This window comes from Gopherus flavomarginatus, chromosome 2 (assembly GCF_025201925.1).
Source record: "Gopherus flavomarginatus isolate rGopFla2 chromosome 2, rGopFla2.mat.asm, whole genome shotgun sequence".
In the NCBI taxonomy this organism is placed as follows: domain Eukaryota; kingdom Metazoa; phylum Chordata; order Testudines; family Testudinidae; genus Gopherus; species Gopherus flavomarginatus.
In genome coordinates this window covers 61,801,879-61,824,082 of record NC_066618.1, presented here as the reverse complement: position 1 = coordinate 61,824,082, position 22,204 = coordinate 61,801,879, and the positions used below count along the sequence as shown (strand labels likewise).

Genomic DNA, 22,204 nt, shown 5'->3' with positions numbered 1-22,204 from the left:
TGTTAGAATTGCAGGCTGTTCCCTTAAAAAAATTAAAGTGTTTCCTGGTCCTGCTTGCAGGCTACAGGGCTCTGTAGGAAAGCATACATTCAGAGTCAGTCTGGAAAGAGCCAGCTAACAGTAAGGTAGGGTGAGTTGTACTTCTCTGTCTTATGGGACAGCCTGCTTCCCTTCTCTCTGTTTTGGTTGTGTGTGTTAAAATTCTAGATTCTAAGAATAAAAGTAGTGTTAGATTGCAAATGTACTAAAAGAGTATTTTATGTTTTTATCTAATTTCTCTGTTTGTAAGCCATGAACATAAGTCAGCAAACTAAGCCAGAGTGTGATAATTCTATCATCTTCACAGCATTTATATTTCTTATGGAGAAGTAGCATCATTAACTTCTGAAGCTTAATTCACTAATATATGTAAAGTGCATTGTGATCATCTGGCTGAAGGCACCATAGAAGTACAAAATACTATTTTTCCCCTTTTACAATTAACTCTGAAGTTAATCAAATCAAATATCGAACACAAACCTGCTGCTGCTAAGCCACTGCACTAAAAAAGGATACAAGCAGGTTAAACCTCAGACTATGTAATTGATAGGTGAGGGAGACAAAAAAAAAGAATTATGTACAAGCTGGAAAATTTAATCATTCATATACCTGATGTAAGCATAAGCAGCTTTGTAATAAAGGGAACAGAATTACCTTTTAAAATGGAAAAGCTAAATCTTGGATTTTGTGCATGCCATTTTTAATAAATACACTGCACAGCAAAATGAGTTTAGAAATCTACGGTAATTCACCTGATTTGAGCAACATCCCCTAAGGAGATAGGCACCTTAGTCCTTTTGTCAATCTCACCCTAACTGCCACTTTAGGTGCCTAAATCACAGAATCAGGCTTCACTGGAATTCACAAAGCCCCCACTCAGCTGCTTCTAAATCCTGAAGGTGCCTAACTTGTTTCTCATGCTTGCTGTCTCTCTGGGCCAATGATTCTTTCATTATTTATCCACACAGGAACAGCTTCACCATTCTGAGGTGGGGAGGGGAAAGAAAAAGAATGACTCTGTAGTCAAGTGGTTAGATCCAGTCTCTCATTCTCCAATGATTTTATATATATATAACACACACACACACACACACACGCACACGCACACACAGTGAAACAACTTCAACAGGAGAGTAGGAGGGAATCCAACATCAGAATATCCCACAGCCCAGCGGCTAGCACACTCATCTGAGAGGTGGTGATTCCAGGACAGCATCACAGCCATGGAGGTAAATGTTATGAGGAAGCTCCTCCCCCACCCCCAAACCCTTGGCTTCTTGTTAAAACTGCACAGGTGCCTAATGCCAAGAAAGAGTCTTAGCAGCTGAAAATCCCAAGTGGAGGGAGGCAGTTTGGACTTAAACAACGAGGAGTCCTTATGGCACCTTAGAGACTAACAAATTTATTTGGACATAAGCTTTCCTGGGTCAGAGGGGGCATGGCATAGCGCACCCCCCTAAGCTTGGCATCTCCCTTATGCAATTTTAGGTGCAACTGGCTTAGCATGCTGGCTTTTGTGAATCCCATCTGAGTTGCCCATCTCTCCTCATTCTTTGTATAAGGAGCCAGGCACCAAACTCAAACTTTGTGAATCCCAGTGATTTTCTAGACAAATCCCAGCAATATTTACCGGGCTTAAGTTTCTTTGTGAATCTAGGCCATAGTGTCATTACTGATTAGCTTTCCAAAGCACTTGGGGAACCATTCCTATATCCTGAACAGTTCTGGCTTCACACCCTCACATGATGAATGGATCAGGACTATTAAAATAATCTTCTGAATTTTAAGAACATACTAACGTTGTAATGTATTCATAGAAAACATGAAAACAGTGAAATATGTTTGTTAATAATTGGCACATATAGCAATGTAATCACTAATGTAGTTTAATTTTTCCCAAGACGAATAGCAAACAATGATTACAAAACTTTTTCAGTGCATACAAGCATGAATGACAAGTTTCATACAAAAGCACTTCAGAAAACAATCAGGACAGCTCTTTTCTTAATGAAGAACATTAGGCTGATTATATGCACAAATCAGATCATTGCCCATGCAAATGATCAGAATTAGCCATTTTCACAAGCAATTACTTGATTTATATGTACAGTTGTGGTAAATGTGTGTGCACTTCATTTGTTTGAAAATGTGACTGAAAAAGCACATACTTGATGTTTGAGAGTTATTGTTTTTTCACTTGGATTGTAAGGTTCATCAGAGCAAATGAGAATGAATAGGATTAGCGACTCTAATTCCTTATTTAATGGGTTGTACTGTTCCTTCATTTGCATTGGGCTGTGCAGTATCTCTGGATTAGAGCAGAGAGCAAAATGTAAGGGTTGGCATTGGACTTTTTACAAAAAATTCTACCAGGTTTTTAGGATTGCCTGCAAGCAAGTGGAAATAAACTATATTTGTACAGGAACACATCAATGCAATGTACCTATGTGTGGATGCTTGATATTACTGTGATTCTGACTTATATTAGTTCATTTTGTTTCTTAAATAGCCTGAAAAAAAATCCCCTCACAAATAAGTCACGTGTTGCAGTTTCCAGCAGGAGATGGTGCATCATGGTGTTAGCTTGCTTAGGTTCTTGGAATAGGGAAGAAGTGCCTCATGTCTGTCAACAATGACTCTTCTAGCCAATTCAGGTAATGTGCTAATGGGATCCCAAGGGAATCCCATGTAGTAAGCTCAGCTAGAAGGACGGCTGCTGAGCATGGAGGAGAGATGTAAACAAATAACAACGGAGGTTCATTGAAGGATAAGTCAGAGATGCAGAAGAATCTCAGAACCTTTGTAGCTATATAATCATGGGATTGGGAAAAGTCTGCTGTAATTGTGATGCCTCTGGCCTTCTGCTCCAAAACCTTTTGAAAGAATAGGTGTGCAAGGGAAAAATTTCAGCATACTTCCCTACTTTATCTGCCTTTCAGCTGACATTTTTTCAATGTTGCTTAAGGGATTTGGATGCCCAGGTCCCATTAAAATGAGTGGAAACTAGATGTTCCAATTCCCTAGGCAGCTTTGAAAAATATTTATTTCCAGCAACTGTATGGTCTGGGACCATAAATAATTGTTTGCAATAGTAATACAAGACAGATACATAATGAATTAAAGTAAATCTCTGCAATGTATTGTATGTGAAAGAACGCAGCTTTAAACAAGACCAGAAATCACACAAGAGGCAGTAACATTCTAGGCTAGATGACAGAATTGGTTGTAAAAAGAATCACAGCTGGTTGCAAAAAGGATCACATGCTGTTGAAAAGGAAGGTAAACTTGTTTCCATATCTGTCATGTGATACTCCAATAGCTGAGAAAAAGAGAACAGGAGTACTTGTGGCACCTTAGAGACGAACAAATTTATTTCAGCATAAGCTTTTGTGGGCTATAGCTCACTTCTTCGGATGCACAGAATAGAACACACAGACAGAGGGTATTTATACATACAGAGAACATGAAAAGGTGGAAGTACCCATACCAACTAAGAGGCCAATCAATTGAGATGAGCTAGCAGCAGCAGGAGAAAAAAAAACTTTTGAAGTGATTAATCAAGATGACCCATAGAAGGCGTGAGAACTTAACAGGGGGAAATAGATTCAATTAGTGTAATGACCCAAACATTCCCAGTCTCTGTTTAAACCTAAGTTAATTGTATCTAATTTGCATATTAATTCAAGTTCAGCACTCTCTCTTTGGAGTCTGTTTTTGAAGTTTTGCAAAATTGCCACCTTCAAGTGTTCTCCCACTGTTTTTTGAATGTTATGATTCCTGATGTCAGATTTGTGTCCATTTATTCTTTTGCATAGAGACTGCCCGGTTTGGTCAATGTACATGGCAGAGGGGCATTGCTGGCACATGATGGCATATATCACGTTGGTAGATGTGCAGGTGAACGAGCCCCTGATGGCGTGGCTGATGTGATTAGGTCCTATGATGGTGTCACTTGAATAGATATGTGGACAGAGCTGGCATCGGGCTTTGTTGCAAGGATAGGTTCCTGGGTTAGTGTTTATGTTGTATGGTGTGCAGTTGCTGGTGAGTATTTGCTTCAGGTTGGGAGGCTGTCTGTAAGTGAGGACTGGTCTGTCTCCCAAGATCTGTGAGAGTGAAGGATCATCTTTCAGGATAGGTTGTAGATCTTTGATGATGTGCTGGAGAGGTTTTAGTTGGGGGCTGAAGGTGACAGCTAGTGCCGTTCTGTTATTTTCTTTGTTGGGCCTGCCCTGTAGTAGGTGGCTTCTGGGTACTCTTCTGGCTGTATCAATCTGTTTTTTCACTTCAGCCGGTGGGTACTGTAGAGATCTTAATGCTTAATAGAGATCTTGTAGATGTTTATCTCTGTCTGAGGGATTGGAGCAAATGCGGTTGTATCTTAGAGCTTTGCTGTAGACAATGGATTGTGTGGTGTGTCCTGGATGGAAGCTGGAGGCATGTAGATAAGTATAGCTGTCAGTGAGTTTCCGATATAGGGTGGTGTTTAGTGACCATCGCTTATTAGCACAGTAGTGTCTAGGAAATGGACCACTTGTCCGGATTGGTCTAGGCTGAGGTTGATGGCGGGATGGAAATTGTTAAAATCATGGTGGAATTCCTCGAGGGCTTCTTTTCCATGGGTCCAGATGATGAAGATGTCATCAATGTAGCACAAGTAGAGTAGTGGCTTTAGGGGACGGGAGCTAAGGAAGCATTGTTCTAAGTCAGCCATAAAGATGTTGGCATACTGTGGGGCCAGCGGGTACCCATAGCAGTGTCGCTGACTTGAAGGTAGATTAGCTGTGGGAGTGAAGTTGATTGTCCCTTAATTTAATTATGAGGGGTTACTGTTAGAGTATTTTCAGTAAGGGGCACTTGATTTTCGAACAGGACTGGAGATAGAAGAGCTCTAGATAAGCCATGGAAGTGCTTGTTTATTTTACATTCCTTTTTTAAAATTCCTAAAAACAAGACTGATACTTGTTTTAAAATGGTTATTTAAAATCTGAAGGCATCTGCCTAGTTTATAATGAACTTTTATAGGTCCAAATTCCTTTAAGTTTATACAGGACAGGAGTTTTAATTTAATGACAACACCTATTGATGCAGACTAACTGCTGTGGTATTAATGACTGGTTTGGAAACTCACCAAATAAGCACTTGTGACTTTGACTAAGTATTTGGTTTACTTAAGTTTCCCCACGCAAAGAATACATAGCCTTCAGCAACAGTTGCCTGGGAGTTCCTGTCATCTGAATCTATTTACAAAGGAAAGTGTTATGCCTGTGTGCTTCAGTACCTTGTTCATGGTTTTCTGCTGCAAATGGGAAACAAATCCCAATGAGATAAAGATATCTGATCCTTTGTGGGGCAGATCCTCCATTAGAGAAGCTATGGGGGGACGAGGAGGGAAGAAATCAAATCTCTCCATCCTGCTCTTTGCGAAAAGTACATTCATCCATCCTACGGTTCGATGTTAACTTGCATTTAAGACTATTTCAGAGAACAGTAAAGTAAGATACAAGGTTAACTGAAAAATAACTCAGTTGTTTAGCTGGCTGTAGTATAGAAGTATTCAACAGAAGCCAGGAAAAAATCTGGGTAAAATCAATGAGAAAATATTAGAGCTGTCGATTAATCACAGTTAACTCATGTGATTAACGCAAAAAAATTTGTGATTAGTCACACTGTTAAACAATAGAATACCAATTGAAATTTAATATTTTTGATGTTTTTCTACACTTTCAAATATATTGATTTCTATTACCGAATACTAAGTGTACAGTGCTCACTTTATATTATTTTTTATTACAAATATATGCACTGTAAAAATGATAAACAAAAGAAATAGTATTTTTAAGTTCACCTCATACAAGTACTGTAGTGCAATCTCTTTATTGTGAAAGTGTAACTTACAAATGTAGATTTTTTTTTGTTACAAGCTGCACTCGAAAACAAAACAATACAAACTTCAGAGCCTACAAGTCCACTCAGCCCTACTTCTTATTTAGCCAGTTGCTAAGACAAACAAGTTTGTTTACATTTACAGGAGATACTGCTGACTGCTTCTTATTTACAATGTCACCTGAAAGTGAGAACAGACATTAGCATGGCACTTTTGTAGCTGGCACTGCATGGTATTTACATGCCAGATATGGTAAACGTTTATATGTCCCTTCACGCTTCGGTCACCATTCCAGACGATGCTTCTATGCTGATGATGCTTGTTAAAATTAAATGCGTTAATTAAATTTGTGACTGAACTCCTTTGGGGAAGAACTGTATGTCTCCTGTTCTTTTTTACTCACATTCTGCCTTTTATTTCATGTTATAGCAGTCTTGGATGATGACCCAGCACATGTTTGTTTTAAGAACACTTTCACAGCAGATTTGAAAAAAATGCAAAGAAGGTACCAATGTGAGATTTCTAAGGATAAATATGGCACCCGACGCAAGATTTAAGAATCTGAAGTGCCTTCCAAAATCTGAGAGGGGCAAGGTGTGGAGAATGCTTTCAGATGTCTTAAAGAAGCAATACTCTGATGCAGAAACTACAGAACCTGAACCACCAAAAAAAAAATAAAAAGCTAAAAAAACTCCAACCTTCTCCTGGTGCCATCTGACTCAGATGATGAAAATGAACAAGCGGTGGTCTGGTCTGCTCTCCTTTCGATCATTATCGAGCAGAACTCATCATCAGCATGGACGCTTGTCTTCTGGAATGGTGGCTGAAGCATGAAGGGACATACGAATCTTTCGCGCATGAGGTACGTACATATCTTGAGATGCTGGCTACAACAATGCCACGTAAACATCTGTTCCCACTTTCAGGTGACATTGTAAACAAGACATGGGCAGCATTATGTCCTGAAAATTGAAACCATACTTGTTTGTCTGAGAGACTGGCTGAAGTAGGATTGAGTGGACTTGTAGGCTCTAAAGTTTTACAAATGTTTTATTTTTGAATGCAGTTATTTTTTTGTACATAATTCTACATTTGTAAGTCCAACTTCCATGATAAAGAGATTGCACTACAGTACTTATATGAGGGGAATTGAAAAGCACTATTTCTTTGTTTTTTACAGTGCAAATATTTGTAATAAAAATAAATATAAAGTGAGCAATGTACATTTTGTACTCTGTATTGTAATTGAAATCAATATATTTGAAAATATAAAAAACATCCAAAATATTTAAATATATGGTATTCTATTATTGTTTAACAGTGCAATTAAATTTTTTTAATCACTTGACAGCCTTAGAAAATATATTCAGTGGAGGTTTTTAAGACCCTAGTGATAATCCGAGCCATTGGCAGTAACAGCCAGTGCATAAAATTTTCACTGAAAGTCTAGATTAGGTGACTTTGACATTTTTTAAATTTTTTCCCCATTGATTCTAATGTTGATGAAGTTTCCAAAAGAGGAAAAAAAACATTTTTTATCTTACTGTGAAATTATAAGAATTATAATTCTTTTCACAGCTTTGTACATAGTGACTGAGGCTGCTCATCTCTTTCCTAAGTAATTATATCAATACAGTTCATGCTTTCTGTAAAAGGAGGAGGGCTACAAGTGGCATATCCATTTATAGCATTTCTCTCTCTTGGAATAGGAAGAAGAAATGGGCAGAGATGGTCAACTTTCTAAAGATTGTCTGATTTCTCCTGTTCATCAGCCAGAACAATTGTCATAAAGCTGAGCATTGCTAAGGCTTTAGGGAATTAATTTTATATTTGCATTTGCTAACTTTTAAATAAAATATTCAAACATTAATTGTTGCTCTTCAGGACTCATATGTTTTAACTCTAAAGATCCATTCTAATGGCCTTCTATGTCATGAAAGACTGGTGCCACTCAGTGTTGCAATGTGAGACCGAACTACTGGACACACATTTTTAATGTATCTTTTCAAAATTCTTTTCTCTTTCTACCTTCTCTACAACCACAAATATTTCACTGCAATGTTATTGAGTGATCATTTGAAGCAATAGTACTAGAAAATTTTTCCTAATGAATCTCTATCTGTAAAATACTGACCACTCTCAATGCCATAGAAATGGAATCCTATTACTCAGATAACTTCTATAGTTTTGGCTTCACTAAGCAATTATTTGAAGTGGCATATCTACATTAGGCCTTCTGAGGAGCTAAATCACTTAATAACATATACATACATACACACACACACGTATATATAAGTTTTAACATCCCATTACTTATCCTGTAATACATAATTCAAGAAAGACATTTTGGTTTGACAAAACACAGACTACTGTACCAGGCAGGCACTTTGTAGGTATGCAGTATCTTAACAAATCATACAGGCACCATTGGTCGAATTCTGGTCTCTGCCACCAAAAGAATTATCCAGGTTTCTTATATCATAATATTTATGAGAGACTTACTTTGTAGCACCGATGACGTAGTATAGTAGTTGAAGGGAACATTAGACACCATGTAATCATCGGGGAAAGCAGCAAGTCTATCCCCTACAAATACTGTTTTTCCTACTCCTGCATTTCCAACAAGCATGACTGGTTTGCCTCTCTCCAGCAGCAAATCAGTAAAGTATCTGAGACGTGTGGTCTCAGATGTGTGAACAAGGACTGCCTGAAAAATTGAGAGAGAGAAGCAGCAACAGTTTTTACTCCTTGCTTAAGTTAATACAACACAAGTGATGTTTTCAGGTTGGTTTTTTTTTAAATATTATGGAGCTATCTGGTAGTGGCCCCAGATATATAGCTTGGGTGGAATTTTAAAAACAGGCTTAAAGTGGGACATATCTTTCCGTTTTTCTCTAAGGATACATCTATACTACCCGCCAATCCGGTGAGTAGTGATCTATCTATCGAAGTTCGATTTATCATGTCCAGTATAGATGCAATAAAATCAATCCCCAATTGCTCTGCTGTCGATTCCGGAACTCCATCGCAGCGAGAGGCAGAAGCGGAGTCGACGGGGGAGCAGCAGTTGTTGACGTGCCGCCGTCCTCATGGCCAGGTAAATCGACCTAAGATAAGCCGACTTCAGCTACGCGTGTATCTTAGGTCGACCCCTTCACGCCCCACCCAGTGTAGACCTAGCCTAAATGTAAGCAGATTATTGATGTGAAATTTTACACAGGGTTAATTTTTATGTCCTTTGAATGTTCTGAATATTTTATTTCTTTTCATAATTTTTAATAGGAAGTCTTTGAAATTGGACTCTAGAAGAAATCTAGCCAATTTTTTTTTTAAATACTATCTACACAAAAATTAGTAGAAAGGTTAATGTTGAATAGATCTAGTGCAATGGTTAGGAGTTTTTAATTTGGATTTATATTAATGTTTGGCTTTTGTTCATCATAACAAAGATAATGTTCCATTGGTTGCCAACGGATAAGCTTTCTGCACCATGAGCCCATAAAATCTTCTCTGCCAGATAAAACCTTTTTTCCTCTCCAGAAGGTCCGCTTTTCTGTCAGATTCTATCCTACAACAAAGAAGTTGTGTGTGGCTGCTAATAGATTAAAATGTTTTTCATCAGCAGCTGCACACTTCTATTTCCTCACATGTTCACTCTGCCTCATAATACTCCTACTCTCATTTAAGCATTTAAAAAACCCTAGGAAATTAATACACACAAAAAATTGTCGAGATTCATTTCAGATAGCTACACATTTAACGTATCTGATACAAAACCACGCAAAATAAGGAAATTAAAAGGTGACATAACTAGTAGTACATTCTTTCTACTCCTTCACTCTTTACCATAAACACAGCTACTGTATACCACAGACCACCCACCACAACCTTTTTAGGAACACCAGCTTTCTATCACAGTCTTAATCAAACATACTGCTTCCCACCACACCAACTATCCATAGCTATTAGTGTGGAGAGAAGATAGTTGATGAAAGAAACATGTGCAGAAAGTTGGAGATGGGAAGAGTTAATGTTGTGATGGATGGTAGTTATGAGTCTGCCACTATTACAGAATCACAGAACTGTAAGGCTGGAAGAGACCTCAAGAGGTCATCAAGACCAGCCCCCTGCAGTGAGGCAGGACCTACTGCACCTATACCGTTCCTGACAGGTGTTTGTCTAACTTGTTCTTAAATACCTCCTATGACGGAGATTCCCCCACCTCACTTGGCAGCCTATTCCAGAGCTTAACTATCCTCATAATTAAAAAGGGTTTCAGGAAATCTAATCTAAATCTCCCTATTGCATATTAAGTCCATTACTTTTTGCCCTACCTTCAGCAGATATGGAGAACAATTTATCACTATCCTCTAATAACAGCCCTTAACATATTTGAAGACTGTTATTAGGACTCTGCTCGCTCTTCTTTTCTCAAGACTAAACATAACTTTTTTTTTTAGCCTTTTCTCATAGATCAGGTTTTCTAAACCTTTAATCATTTTTGTTAGTTTCTTCTGGATTCTCTCCAATTTGTTCACATCTTTCTTAAAGTGTGGCATCCAGTACTGGACACAGTACTCCAGCTGAGGCCTCACCAGCACTGAGTAGAGTGAGTTAATTACCGATCATGCCTTATGTACAACACTCCCGTTAAACACCCCAGAATTACATTAGCCTTCTCCTTAACTGCACCACATTGCTGACTCATTCAATTTGTGACTCACTATAACCCTCAGATCCTTCTCAGCCATACTACCACTTACCTAGTTCTTCTTCATTATGTAGTTGTGCATTTTTAATTCCCCAAGTGTAGTACTTTGCACTTCTCCTATATTCAGTTGATTTCAGACCAATTCTCTAATTTGTCTAGGTCATTTTGAATTCTAATTCTGTTCTCCAAAGCATAAGCAACCTCTCCCCCCATCCACACATTTTATAAAGCACACCCTCCACTCCATTATCCAAATCATTAATGAAAAATATTGAATAGTACCATACCCAGGACAGACCTTTGTGGGACCCCACTAAATACTTCTTCCCCTTTCCCCCCACCCCCCGTTTGACAGAAAATCATTGATAACTACTCTTTGAGTATGGTGCAAAGAAAGACTGTACTCGGAGTAGTTATCAATGGTTTGCTATCAAACTGGGGAAAGGAGGATTTATCTAGTGGGGATCCACAGAGGTCTGTCCTTGATCCGGTGCTATTCAATATTTTTATTAATAAACTTGGATATTGTTGGCCACTTCATTAAACTGAATTTGTGCCTCAGTTTCCTCATCTATGAAATAAAGATCATAATCACTTATTTCATGGGGCATTGTGTCAACTAATTTGTGTTTGTGCAGTGGTTTTATAATGTAAAGCAGTATGTAAGTGTTGCTATTATCCCCTAGTCACTTAGATATACAAGTATGGAGCCAATAATAAAGATCTACCCAAATACTTATATTTGGAGAACATTATTTTCAGACATCTAAGAGGATATTCAAATCAATGATAAAAATAAAAAACTACAAAAAACAGTGTTCATCCATACATGCCTACAGTACACATATATTGTACCTGTAAAGGTGTTTCTGGATCCATATCAAATTTTGGAACTTTATCAGTCCAGGGCAAGAATTTCCTAGTCTTTGGGTCAAGATAATAATCAAAAATTGTACCCTGGGATGGAAACTTCACTGCTTTCATCTCCTTGAGCCACCAGCGGCTGAATTCAGCTTGATAATTTGAAAGCTATAAAAATATTACAAAATTATTTGTTATTTAGTTCTTGAATATATTATGGTCTACTGTGTTATGTCTACAGCATGAAGTTCTTACAATGTGTAAATACAAAAGCATATAAAAAAAGATTCAGAACAAACACTGCAGGCACACATACAAATTTGATGATTGTTTATAACACTCTAATGCAGTTGTAGTAATCAAGGGCACTCAAACAGTGTTTAATTCAGGGCATATGGACCTTCTGGCTGAAGTGACTGATGCTAGCCTGGTGTCACTATTTAAAGGCTGAAATCAGGAGCCCTCCAGATTAAACCCACCTGCCTTCCCCATTCTCCACCTCGCTGCCAAAAAGCAAGCAGTTACGTGTAGGTCAAATTTAAATAGTGATGAAATTAGAGGGCTGTTTTTCTTTATTATCCAGGAATAACTTTCCAGGGGCAGGCTGAAAGAATTCTAAAGAGCCCCAAGACCCCTCTAGGTGTTGAGGTCAGTCTCTTCTTCCATGGAAAGATTTTTCTCCAGGCTTCTGATGGACAGCCTCGATAATAGCTGTTATCAGTGCAGCTGGGGCACTTCCTGCTTCTTAATGTCTATGTGAGTTCCTCCTTTACCTCTTGGACATTATAACCCCCATCACACATCCACAGGGAGTACACCTTATTTATATTAAAATGTAGCCAATTCAGTCATGTTAATCTTTAATACAGAGGTCTGGCTGGGCAGAAATTACAGGACCCAGCAGACATCTTGATAAAAAAAGTCTTCTAAATGCCTGTTGAGGATATTATCCAACAGAGGATTCCTACTCATAGCATGTGATGGAGCCTCACAAAAGGTCTCAGGAATGGTCTCAATTAGGAAGGATGTATCATGATGTACTGGAAAGTGTACTCCACTCCCATAGTGCTCCCTTGCAGGTATCAGTCATTGCACTCTATGAATGCAGTTAATGCTCCTGGCAAGTGCAGATAATGGTGCTAGCCTCCTACGTGCAGGGAGAAAATTGTAAGCTGAGCCATAGTCATGTGCCACCAGAGCTAAGCCAATAAGAGAGAAGTGCCTGTCTCACCCTTACAAAGAGAACAGTCTTTGGGGAAGGGACAGTCTTTCTGTTCTGTTTGTACAGTCCCTAGCACAATGGGATCTCGGTCCACGACTGAGGCTCCTAGGCGCTACAATACCAAATAATAAATAAGGGCTGTTCTGACCTTCAAATGCTTCATGCCTGCCTCAGATACAGCATTTGCAGGAGCACCCAGGGGGCAATGCATCTCTGCACTCCCCAACCACCACTGCTGGCTGAAGAGGTACAGTTTAGCCCAATACTTCTTAAATGCATAGCAATATAATTTGGTTGTGTAAACTGCTCTCTAGCTTACCTGATCTTGAAAGAGTGCACCACCAAAAGCCCAAACACAGGCAAAGACAAAGTAGATCTCATAGAGCTCTCTTGGGCAGCCAGGAGGCACATTTTCAGGGGTCAGCAAACAATCCAACAGAGAACAAAGAGTCTTAAAAAAAAAAAAAAAAAGAAAGAAAGGTGGTGAAGAGCATGATCTTTGAATCCTTGCTCCTGAGGGTGGTGATGGTGACTCAGTCACAGGGGCAACATGATGTACTGAGCTGAAGACTAAGTATCCTGCAAGGATGACTATATAATGCAAGAAAAGGAGGCTGGCATTTAAAGAAGGAAAAACGAGAAACCACAGTGACAAGTTTGTTAGGCTAATTTTACCATTGAGAACTGTGCTGTCTGCTGTATCTTCCTCTCCACTTGTACATTAAACCAAACTAAGTAACACTCTGGCTCTACACAAGAATTCAAGAGTCGGTCACTCAATACCCTCCTCCATATGAATAGACCCTATTTAAATGCAAGTACTGCAAATTAAATACACCAAAATAAAAATAGCTTCCACAAGAGCAAACATCAAAAGGCTGTTCCCATAAAAATAGAAATTTCCATGAGTTCTTTTAAACTTCTAAAATGACTACTCAGATTATATATTACTGTATTTTTAATTCATAACATCTTTTCATTTTAGTTTCTTTCTGACACAGAATTTGCTGCATGGTATTTCTGCTTGTAATACTTTTTCCTGTCTACACTATTTGTACAAAATTGTAAAAAACAACTCAGAATCTCTGAATAGAATAAAAGAAATTTTAGTAGGTTATCCACACTGCCCTTTACTCTGCCATCATTGAAAGATGTTTTATTCCATGCCTTTGAAAGGAAAGAGTTAAGAACAGCCAATGTGGGACAGGACAGACCCTCTTTGCTGGAAACAATGGGTAAATCTAAAAACTCTTATTAAGCAGACTATAGAAAAATAATTCATGTTAAGGAAAATTTTCCAATTTATTCCTAAAGATAAATTGATCAACATAACAATCACATAACAAAAATAAATAAATATTGTATAACTCATGATTTTTGCAGAATAATTTCAAGTTAACCATGCAATCAACTTACTATTGCATGCAGAAAGATTACCTTAAAACAACATTAAGGTTACAAACAGATCTGTGCAGAGAATGGAAGTTCCATTTCAGGAAGGATTTCAAGATTTGGCTTCATTCCAAATTGGAATGAAAACCAAACATTTTGAAATTCTCTGCAAAAGAAAATTCCAAACGTTCTCATTTTGTGTCAAAACATTTCATTTGGGCAAAATTAGAATACATAATACAAATACATTTTGCAGATGAAAAGCAGTTTCAAAATGAAAAATTGAAACATTTAGTTATAAAAATGTAAAAATAAACTGTTTTGACATTCATTGTCAGGACTTCTTTTTTTCTGTCTTTCTTCCAAAACAAAATTTTGGCCAAGCATATCAATTTCAATAGAACCATATATACCTATGGAATGTGGTTATGTCAAAATTTATCCACCCAGCTTTACAAAAGATACAATGAAGCATTTGAAATTCAGAAAATGACAAAGTGCAGGTGTATATGTTAGGATGCAGTCTTATTATATGATCACACACTTCTTTTTCCTCCACATGAGCCCTGCTTCATGATCATTTAAAACATTCAGAGCTGTAAAGATGACTCACATGAAAGCTCTGTGTGCTGGCTGACTGGTGTTCAGAGTTTAGTTTTAACCTCTCCTATCATTCAATAATTGGTATCAATGCCAATATACTGGACATCAACACAATGGATATTTCTCTCTTTATAGGTGTTGATATGGCTCCCATTACTATGGTATTTTAGCATCTCACAAAGGTGGATAAATTTAACCAAACCCCTATGAGGTTGGGAACTATTATCCCCATTTTAGAGATGCAGAATGGAAGCACAGACCGATTAAATGACTTTCCCAGGGTCACACAGGAAGTCTGTGGTAGAGGCAAGATTAGAACTCAGATGTCCTGGATCTCAGTCCAGCGTTGCAACCCCTAAATAGTTCTTGTTACAGTGGATCCCAGCAGGAGGACATCTTTGGATCACTGCCTCTTTCTCCACTCCCAGTAATGATGGAAAGAAGTGGGACTCCAAAAATGTGTCAATTTCTCACACTTATTTGTCCCGTAAAATAAATGTAGAACCTATTAACTTTACACACTTTCCAGACGCACACCTATTTTAACAGCTTGCCTTCATGTGCACCAAAAATAAGGTTGCATATTCAGGATAGATTTCAGGAATTTTGCTATCTATACTTACTGACTTACATTTTTAATATAATTCTAATGCATACCTGCACCATACTATTCTCGGGAATAGGAGTGATAGTTTTAAAGCTTGTTCTGAGCTGATCTAAGCAGGGAGGCACATATTTATCAAAGAGGATAGTTAAATTAGCTTTTTCAGATTGGTGGCTTCTTGTTTCTATCCAACTGGCAACATACCTGCAAAACACAACAGAAAGATACCAGATATTGTAGGGGAGAAGTCCAGAGAAGTTCAACACACAATTGCTTTGTTAAGATTAGAGTCAGGCCCTTGCAACTCTACACACTTGTGATGTACCTCATGTCCACACACAGCAGTGCTTGGAACAGTACACAAGTGTTGCCAGCACCATAAGAACAAGAGCTGCCATACTGGGTCATACCACAGTCCATCTTTCTCAGTGTCCTGTCTCAGACAGCAGCCTTCAGGGGGACAGTTAAGAACAGGACAGTTATGAAATGATGTACCTAATCTTCCACTTGCAGCTTTTGGTAGTAAGAGGTTTATTGTCACCCAGCGCATGGGTCTGTGTCTCTGACTATCTTGGTTAATAGCCATTGATGGACCTATCCTCCATTAGCTTATCCGGTTCTTTTTTGAACCCAGTTATACTTTTGGCCATGACAACATCCCATGACAATGAGTTCCACAGGTTAGTTGTGCACTGTGTGAAAAAATACTTCATTGTTTGTATTAAACCTGCTATCTATTAATTTCATTGGCTGACCCCCGTTTTGTACTGGGTGAAAGGATAAATAAAACTTCTCTATTCACTTTTTATACACCACTCAAGTTATCATAGACCTCAACCATATCCCCATAGTTGTTTCTTTTCTCAGCCTAATAACCTTAATCTTCTTAGCGTCTCCTAGCATGGAAGCCATTCCATACTCCTGATCATCTTAGATGCCCTTTGCTGAATCTTTTTTGAGATGGGGCAATCAGACCTACACACATTATTCAAGGTGTGGGTGCACCATGGATTCATTTAGTGACACTATAATATTTCATATCTTATTTTTTTATCCCTTTCCTAGTAGTTCCTAAAATATGGTTAGCCATTTTTTCCACTGCTGTATGCTGAGCTGAAGTTTTCAGAGAACGATAGCCGGTGACTCCAAGTTCTCTTTTTTGGGTGGTAATAGCTAATTTAGAACCCTTCATTGTCTATGTACAGTTGGATTATTTTTTTCAGTGTGCAATGCTTTGCACTTATTAACATTGAATTTCATCTGCCATTTAGTTGCCCAGTCACCCAGCTTTGTGAGATCCCTTTGTAACACCTCACTCTCTGCTTTGGACTTAACCATCTTGAATAATTTTGTGTCATCTGCTGACTTTGCTGCTTCATTGTTCCGGCTCTATTGCAGCTGCACTTGCTTGAGCAGAGCTCATTGTAACCATTGCATCCCAAGGGGCTGTTGTGGCACCTGAGCAGAGTGGTGCCCAACTATACCCTCTTTCCTTGACCACATCCTCTCCTCTAGGGAAGGCAGGGAAGAGGGTGACATAACTATGCCAGACCCAGCCAGCTTTCTGGTTGCTGTCATGCTGCACAAAGCTGCTGGAGCCAAGGCTAGGATCTGGCCTTACATTTTACAGAAGAGGCCATCTGTAAATACAAATATCAAAATTTTATACGAGTCAGTTTTGTCCAAGTTACATTTAACTTATTAGAATTATTTTCAGTATTGTTCATAACATAAGACCTAATTGGAAAGAGCATAATATATCTATAGGTAGCACAGAGACAGTTACTCAGCCTCTAGCTCCTACCACAACGGATAAGTAAACTTCCTTACCATGATGCTAATCAAGACATGGACCTGAGGCTGGACTAGTCACATGTTTGGAGCTACTGATAAACATTTGGGGGAAAAATCTGATTTGTCCATTGTTAATGCTTCTAAACTCACATTGAAGGATGGATGTTCAGGAATATTAACCAAATGTTCTTTAAACTGGTATGACCATATTATGTTATATTGGCCACTCTGATACCTGACTTTTCAGGGTCACCCCTCCCAAACCCATTTCAATACTCCTCAATTGTTTCTGTGAGATTAGGCTAGTACTGTATTCACATGTTGACGTTAACCTCTAATACTTATTTGCCTTGTTGGATATCTTGTATACTTAGACCAACCTCCCACTTTTTACATTAAATCATCATGTTAACTATATTTCTTCTAGGACAACACTTATAATATATGTTCGTACAGCAAAGAGCACAATGAGGACCCAATTTCAGGTGCGGCTGCTAGGCGCTACTATAATACAAATTAGAGACAGTAGGAATTTCCCAAATTTCAATTTTTCATCAAAATTTCTAATTGAAATTTAAAATGTTGACTGCATGGCCACAGTTTTTGTAATCAAATTTCACAGAATCATGACTCTAAAATAAATCAAAGAAGGGAAAAACATGGTTCAGAAGACAAATGGGAAGTTGATCTGGCACCTCTCACAACTGTACTTTCCATAACAGGTAACAGCGCAGCAAAACAGAGGGATAGTAACAAAAGGCTGACAGATGCCTCTAGTGTGTCTAGTCAGTTCACTGCTTGAGACCTACCTCTTGCAGTTGCCAAGCTTGCATTGTAAATAGCTGAGAATCAGATTCAGAACTTCCCAGATTGAGACAGACAAATAAACCAGGGATGTAAAGGATATATAAAATATGGAACAGATAATCCCAATGCTGACAATTTTTAACTGCATCTGCATGCACATGCAATGTGTACAAGTATCTATATATAGTAAATAATATTAAATTATCAAAACTAGAATTAGCCAGTCATGTAAATTAATGGATTCTATTCCTATTAAGCTAACTGGTAATATTGTTTTATCATTGTTTTGAATGTATCTTTAAAAGATAAAATACTCACGGATTCCAACCAAGGTCCTGGGGGTTCACATAAAGAATACCTGCTCTAGACACTGTAGCTGGGGTAGCCGTTTTTAAATGGTGTATCTCAAAGAGCAGCCTCATCGATGGAGTCAGAGGGACACGTTCATTGCTGGCAAGGGTCAGGACCTAAACATCACCAGTAAAGCACTGAACAAAAGCCACTTAAGACAGGCATTCTAACAAGCATATATCAAGAACAGGCCTGTACATATTATAGACCTATGTAGATTTCAGGTTTATTTATAGCATATGTTTGCAGGCATGCACACCCTTCAGAATGAATATGGACATGATAGGATTCTTCCAAATTTAAAATGTAAGGCCATGATTTTTCTTGTAAAAACACATTAGAGCATAAATGAGAGGCCATATTTTATAGCATACCATATGCTTGTCAGTTCAGTTAATTTTTATAGACAGCCAAATCCATATAGGTTTATTTTTAGTCGTGTGAAAATTATCTTGAAGTGTAATAATTATCTTAACTATCTTAAAAAAAAGAAACCTGTTTAAAGGTCAGGTATGAGCTACAATAATGTTTATAACATTAAATTTAGAATGTATTTAATTACATTGTAGCATTTCTTCTAGCAAACACTGTTGTTTTTCTTGCATAGTAGCAATCATGTGATTAGAGTACAGGACTGGGAGTCAGAGGTTTCTATCCTATTCCTGTCTCTCTTACTAACTTGAGTAGGCAAGTTACTTATAATTTCTGTGCATCAGGTATAATAATACTTACCAACCTCATAGTAGTGTTGTTGGGCTTCATTCATGAATGTGTGTAAAACTGGTTTAGATTTTTGAAGGAAAAAGCACTCTGCAAATGCCAATAATTAACATTAATAATAATTACTATATTTTGGCTGATGCTTTGAATCATATCTCAAAGTACATTTGTAACCCCCATTACACATACATATTCACTGAGAGGTGCATATACCTTTACAGTGCAGACAGAATGACTTTAAACCTCTCCATTGTGTGAGATCAGGTATGAAAGAGATATGGTTGTTACCAACTGACATTGCACTAATTAGCAATAGTGAAGATAAAAAAAGAAGGGTTAAAATTAGGGCTGTCAAGTGATTTAAAAAAATGAATCGTGATTAATCGTGTGATTAAAAAATGAATCATGATTAATTGCACTGTTATACAATAAAAGAATACCATTTATTTAAATATTTTTGGATGTTTTTCCTGTTACTCACCTTGTTATCATCCATGACAGTATTCAGTGATTCAATCCACATAGGATCTATATCTCCATCTAGGACGATCCATTTTGGCCCATCCTGGGTAATATTAGCCTGCTCTCTTAGAAGAGATGAGAAGAGACCTGCAAATTATGTTTAAATAAAATCCAATCAATATAGTGCTTCAATACAACCTTTTGGAACAAATATTCCTGAAACACTACTGTATCATTAAAAACACAAAAGATTTTGTAACAATGTAAGAATGGGTTTCCTTCTGGTTGCTTATTAAACAGCCATTCAAATTAAAGAAGAAATATGCTCAGTGAGCAGGTGATACAGCAAATTAACTGGATATAAAAATGGCTGATTTCTGGTTTGACTGCATGATAGTACTGTTTGAGAGGGAGACTCTTTCCACTGCATCAATCCTAATTACGTGGGCTAGGTATAGGAGGTTCCATGGGAGCTATGGAGAAAGCTGCTTAGACACTGCAGCAGCCCGCAGGATCACTCTCTCCCCGCCTCTACTTCGGCACCCCTGTTCTGCAGCTGGGAACTGGCTAGAGGATCCACATAGCAAAGGATCAGTTGCTCTCCTCTCTTTCCAAGGCCACTCTTGCCCTGATCCCAAATCTCATTGCACGGAAATATATAGTAAACTCTCATGGCTTTGGACTCCTTGACTGGTAGACATGCTCATTTGTTTTGTTTTTTCCAGATGGAGGACTGTATAGATCTTAGCGATGAAAGTAATGTTAACTGCTACTAGCCATCTTTCCATTCCCGGGTTGCATGATGTATAAAACCAAACAATTCATCAGTGGTCACAGCTTTTGGGTTTAGGTCATTCCACACAAGCTTTTGTTTCATGTTCACATACGTTCGGTTCAGAGTTCTCAGAACCTGAAGGGCAGGAGCGAAAAAGATCAATGGATGTGACTTAGTAACTGAACCTCAAACCAAAAGGTTCTAGCTTCGTCATTGTTTATTAATAATGACAGATCTGTCAACCCCATCCACAGATGTCTTGGTTTCCATATGCTCCCTCCTCTCTGCCCTACTTTACCGCCAACCTCCCACAGAACAGATAAAGGTGACCACTGGGAATCCTGGTCTGACAACTTTGCTAAAGCTTCACTCTGGTAAACCACAGGAAGCTGGTCCAATGGAGAAGCTTGGATGAGGATGGACTTCTCAAACCACTGAACTAGGACTCAAGAAATCTGGGTTTAGTTCCCAGATCCACCAGAGACTCCCTGTGTGACTTCAGGCAAATCATTTAATCTCTCTGGACCTCAGATTCCCTTGGATAAAATGGAGATAATATACAGTAATGACCAGGGCATCTAGTTTTGCTTACTATCTGAAGGACCATAATATTGAAAAAATGTGGCATTATATAACAACTGTCAAAATGTAGTAGCTGAGGTGTAAGAGTATCAACTTTCAGAAATATTCAGCTACTACTTTTGGAATAAAGAAACTTTGACCTCACTCTTCCTGGCTAGTAATCTAACTACACCCTCCAGCTTGACATCCCAAAACAAACATTCAAACCTGTTTGCCAAATATAGTGTCCATTATGCATTGCCATGACTATTCTCATTTTGAGTCATGTAAGTAATATGTAGGAGACAAACCTACACTTTAACATTGAGATTTGTGATTGTACTTCATATCCCTGCTGCTGGGAATGCCTGAGCAATATGGTATCATATTGCAGCCTGATGGAAAGAGAATTTTTCTCTCTGAACTAATGAAATACACTTTATAAAAGACAGACAGAAAATGTGCCATCTACTGTACCTTGCTTTTTCCTGTGCCTGCGTTTCCCACCACAAAGACAGAGTGACGCACTGCCAGAAGCTCCTCCAGCTGAACAACCTGCCAAACAGAATTAGTACATAGCTAATGGTTTTGTTTTCCTGTACTCCCATTATCACCAAGACACTAATTATTTCCCACATATTATCTCCCTCCCACCTTTTCTCTTAGTCAGGAAAATGAACTGTTGCCTTTGTAGCTATCTTAAAAATGATATCCAAGGAAACGACTTTGTCTTCTAAGGCTGTGAGCAAAGTCCAGTCTTGTTTGGATGAATGAATATACCTCAACAAATGAAAACAAATCTCATTTTTCTACTAACTGATTTACACAATCATGGAGACCAGTAAAAGAAAATGAGAACCATCACCATACCAGAGGCTACAGAATGGGTATCAAACATTTGGTTGTATGGTGTGAAGGACAGTAACCACATACCACAGGTTAAATGGTGCTAGGAGTTGGAACAACATAGCAGCAATAATTTGCCAGACAGGTATAAATACAAAAAATTCCATTGAACAGATACAATCTTTTGAACATATACATGCTGCCCATCAAGAAGCCCTTTAGTGTTCCACTCTCCTAAATTCCTAATGCACAAAAACCTCTTCCCTTTCTGTAATGAGGTGTCAATACTCTCTTTTGGACCTGCCCTGTTAGCATAAATAAAAACCCTGCACGCAGCTACTGAGTAAGTTCTGCTGAGTTATTATGGTAAGGCACAGAAAAAGGTAAAAACAAAGTCTAGTGAGTGTAACTGTAAAACCACCTGCAACCCAATCACAAATCAGGAGCAGAGTTTGAACCCTAAACTTTAAGCACTGCAGCATAGGCTCTGCAAATATTAGAGCCTACAGGACTAACATCAGCTAGTAGAGCGAGCAGACTTTTTTCCCAGATGCACAGACAGATTACCA

The 22,204-nt window shown here is 38.3% G+C and overlaps 1 protein-coding gene across 1 annotated transcript in view; it reads right to left on the bottom strand.

Annotated features, from left to right (window-relative positions):
- Positions 1-22,204, bottom strand: part of DNAH11 (dynein axonemal heavy chain 11) — a 299,093-nt gene that overhangs the window by 157,449 nt on the left and 119,440 nt on the right. The window contains exons 39-46 of the mRNA XM_050938580.1: positions 21,267-21,344; positions 20,231-20,363; positions 19,473-19,600; positions 18,239-18,387; positions 15,373-15,523; positions 13,040-13,171; positions 11,493-11,666; positions 8,429-8,633 (exon numbers count right to left, since the gene is read on the bottom strand). Coding sequence (XP_050794537.1) covers positions 8,429-8,633; positions 11,493-11,666; positions 13,040-13,171; positions 15,373-15,523; positions 18,239-18,387; positions 19,473-19,600; positions 20,231-20,363; positions 21,267-21,344 — 1,150 coding nt within the window. The remainder of the gene's footprint in view (positions 1-8,428; positions 8,634-11,492; positions 11,667-13,039; positions 13,172-15,372; positions 15,524-18,238; positions 18,388-19,472; positions 19,601-20,230; positions 20,364-21,266; positions 21,345-22,204) is intronic.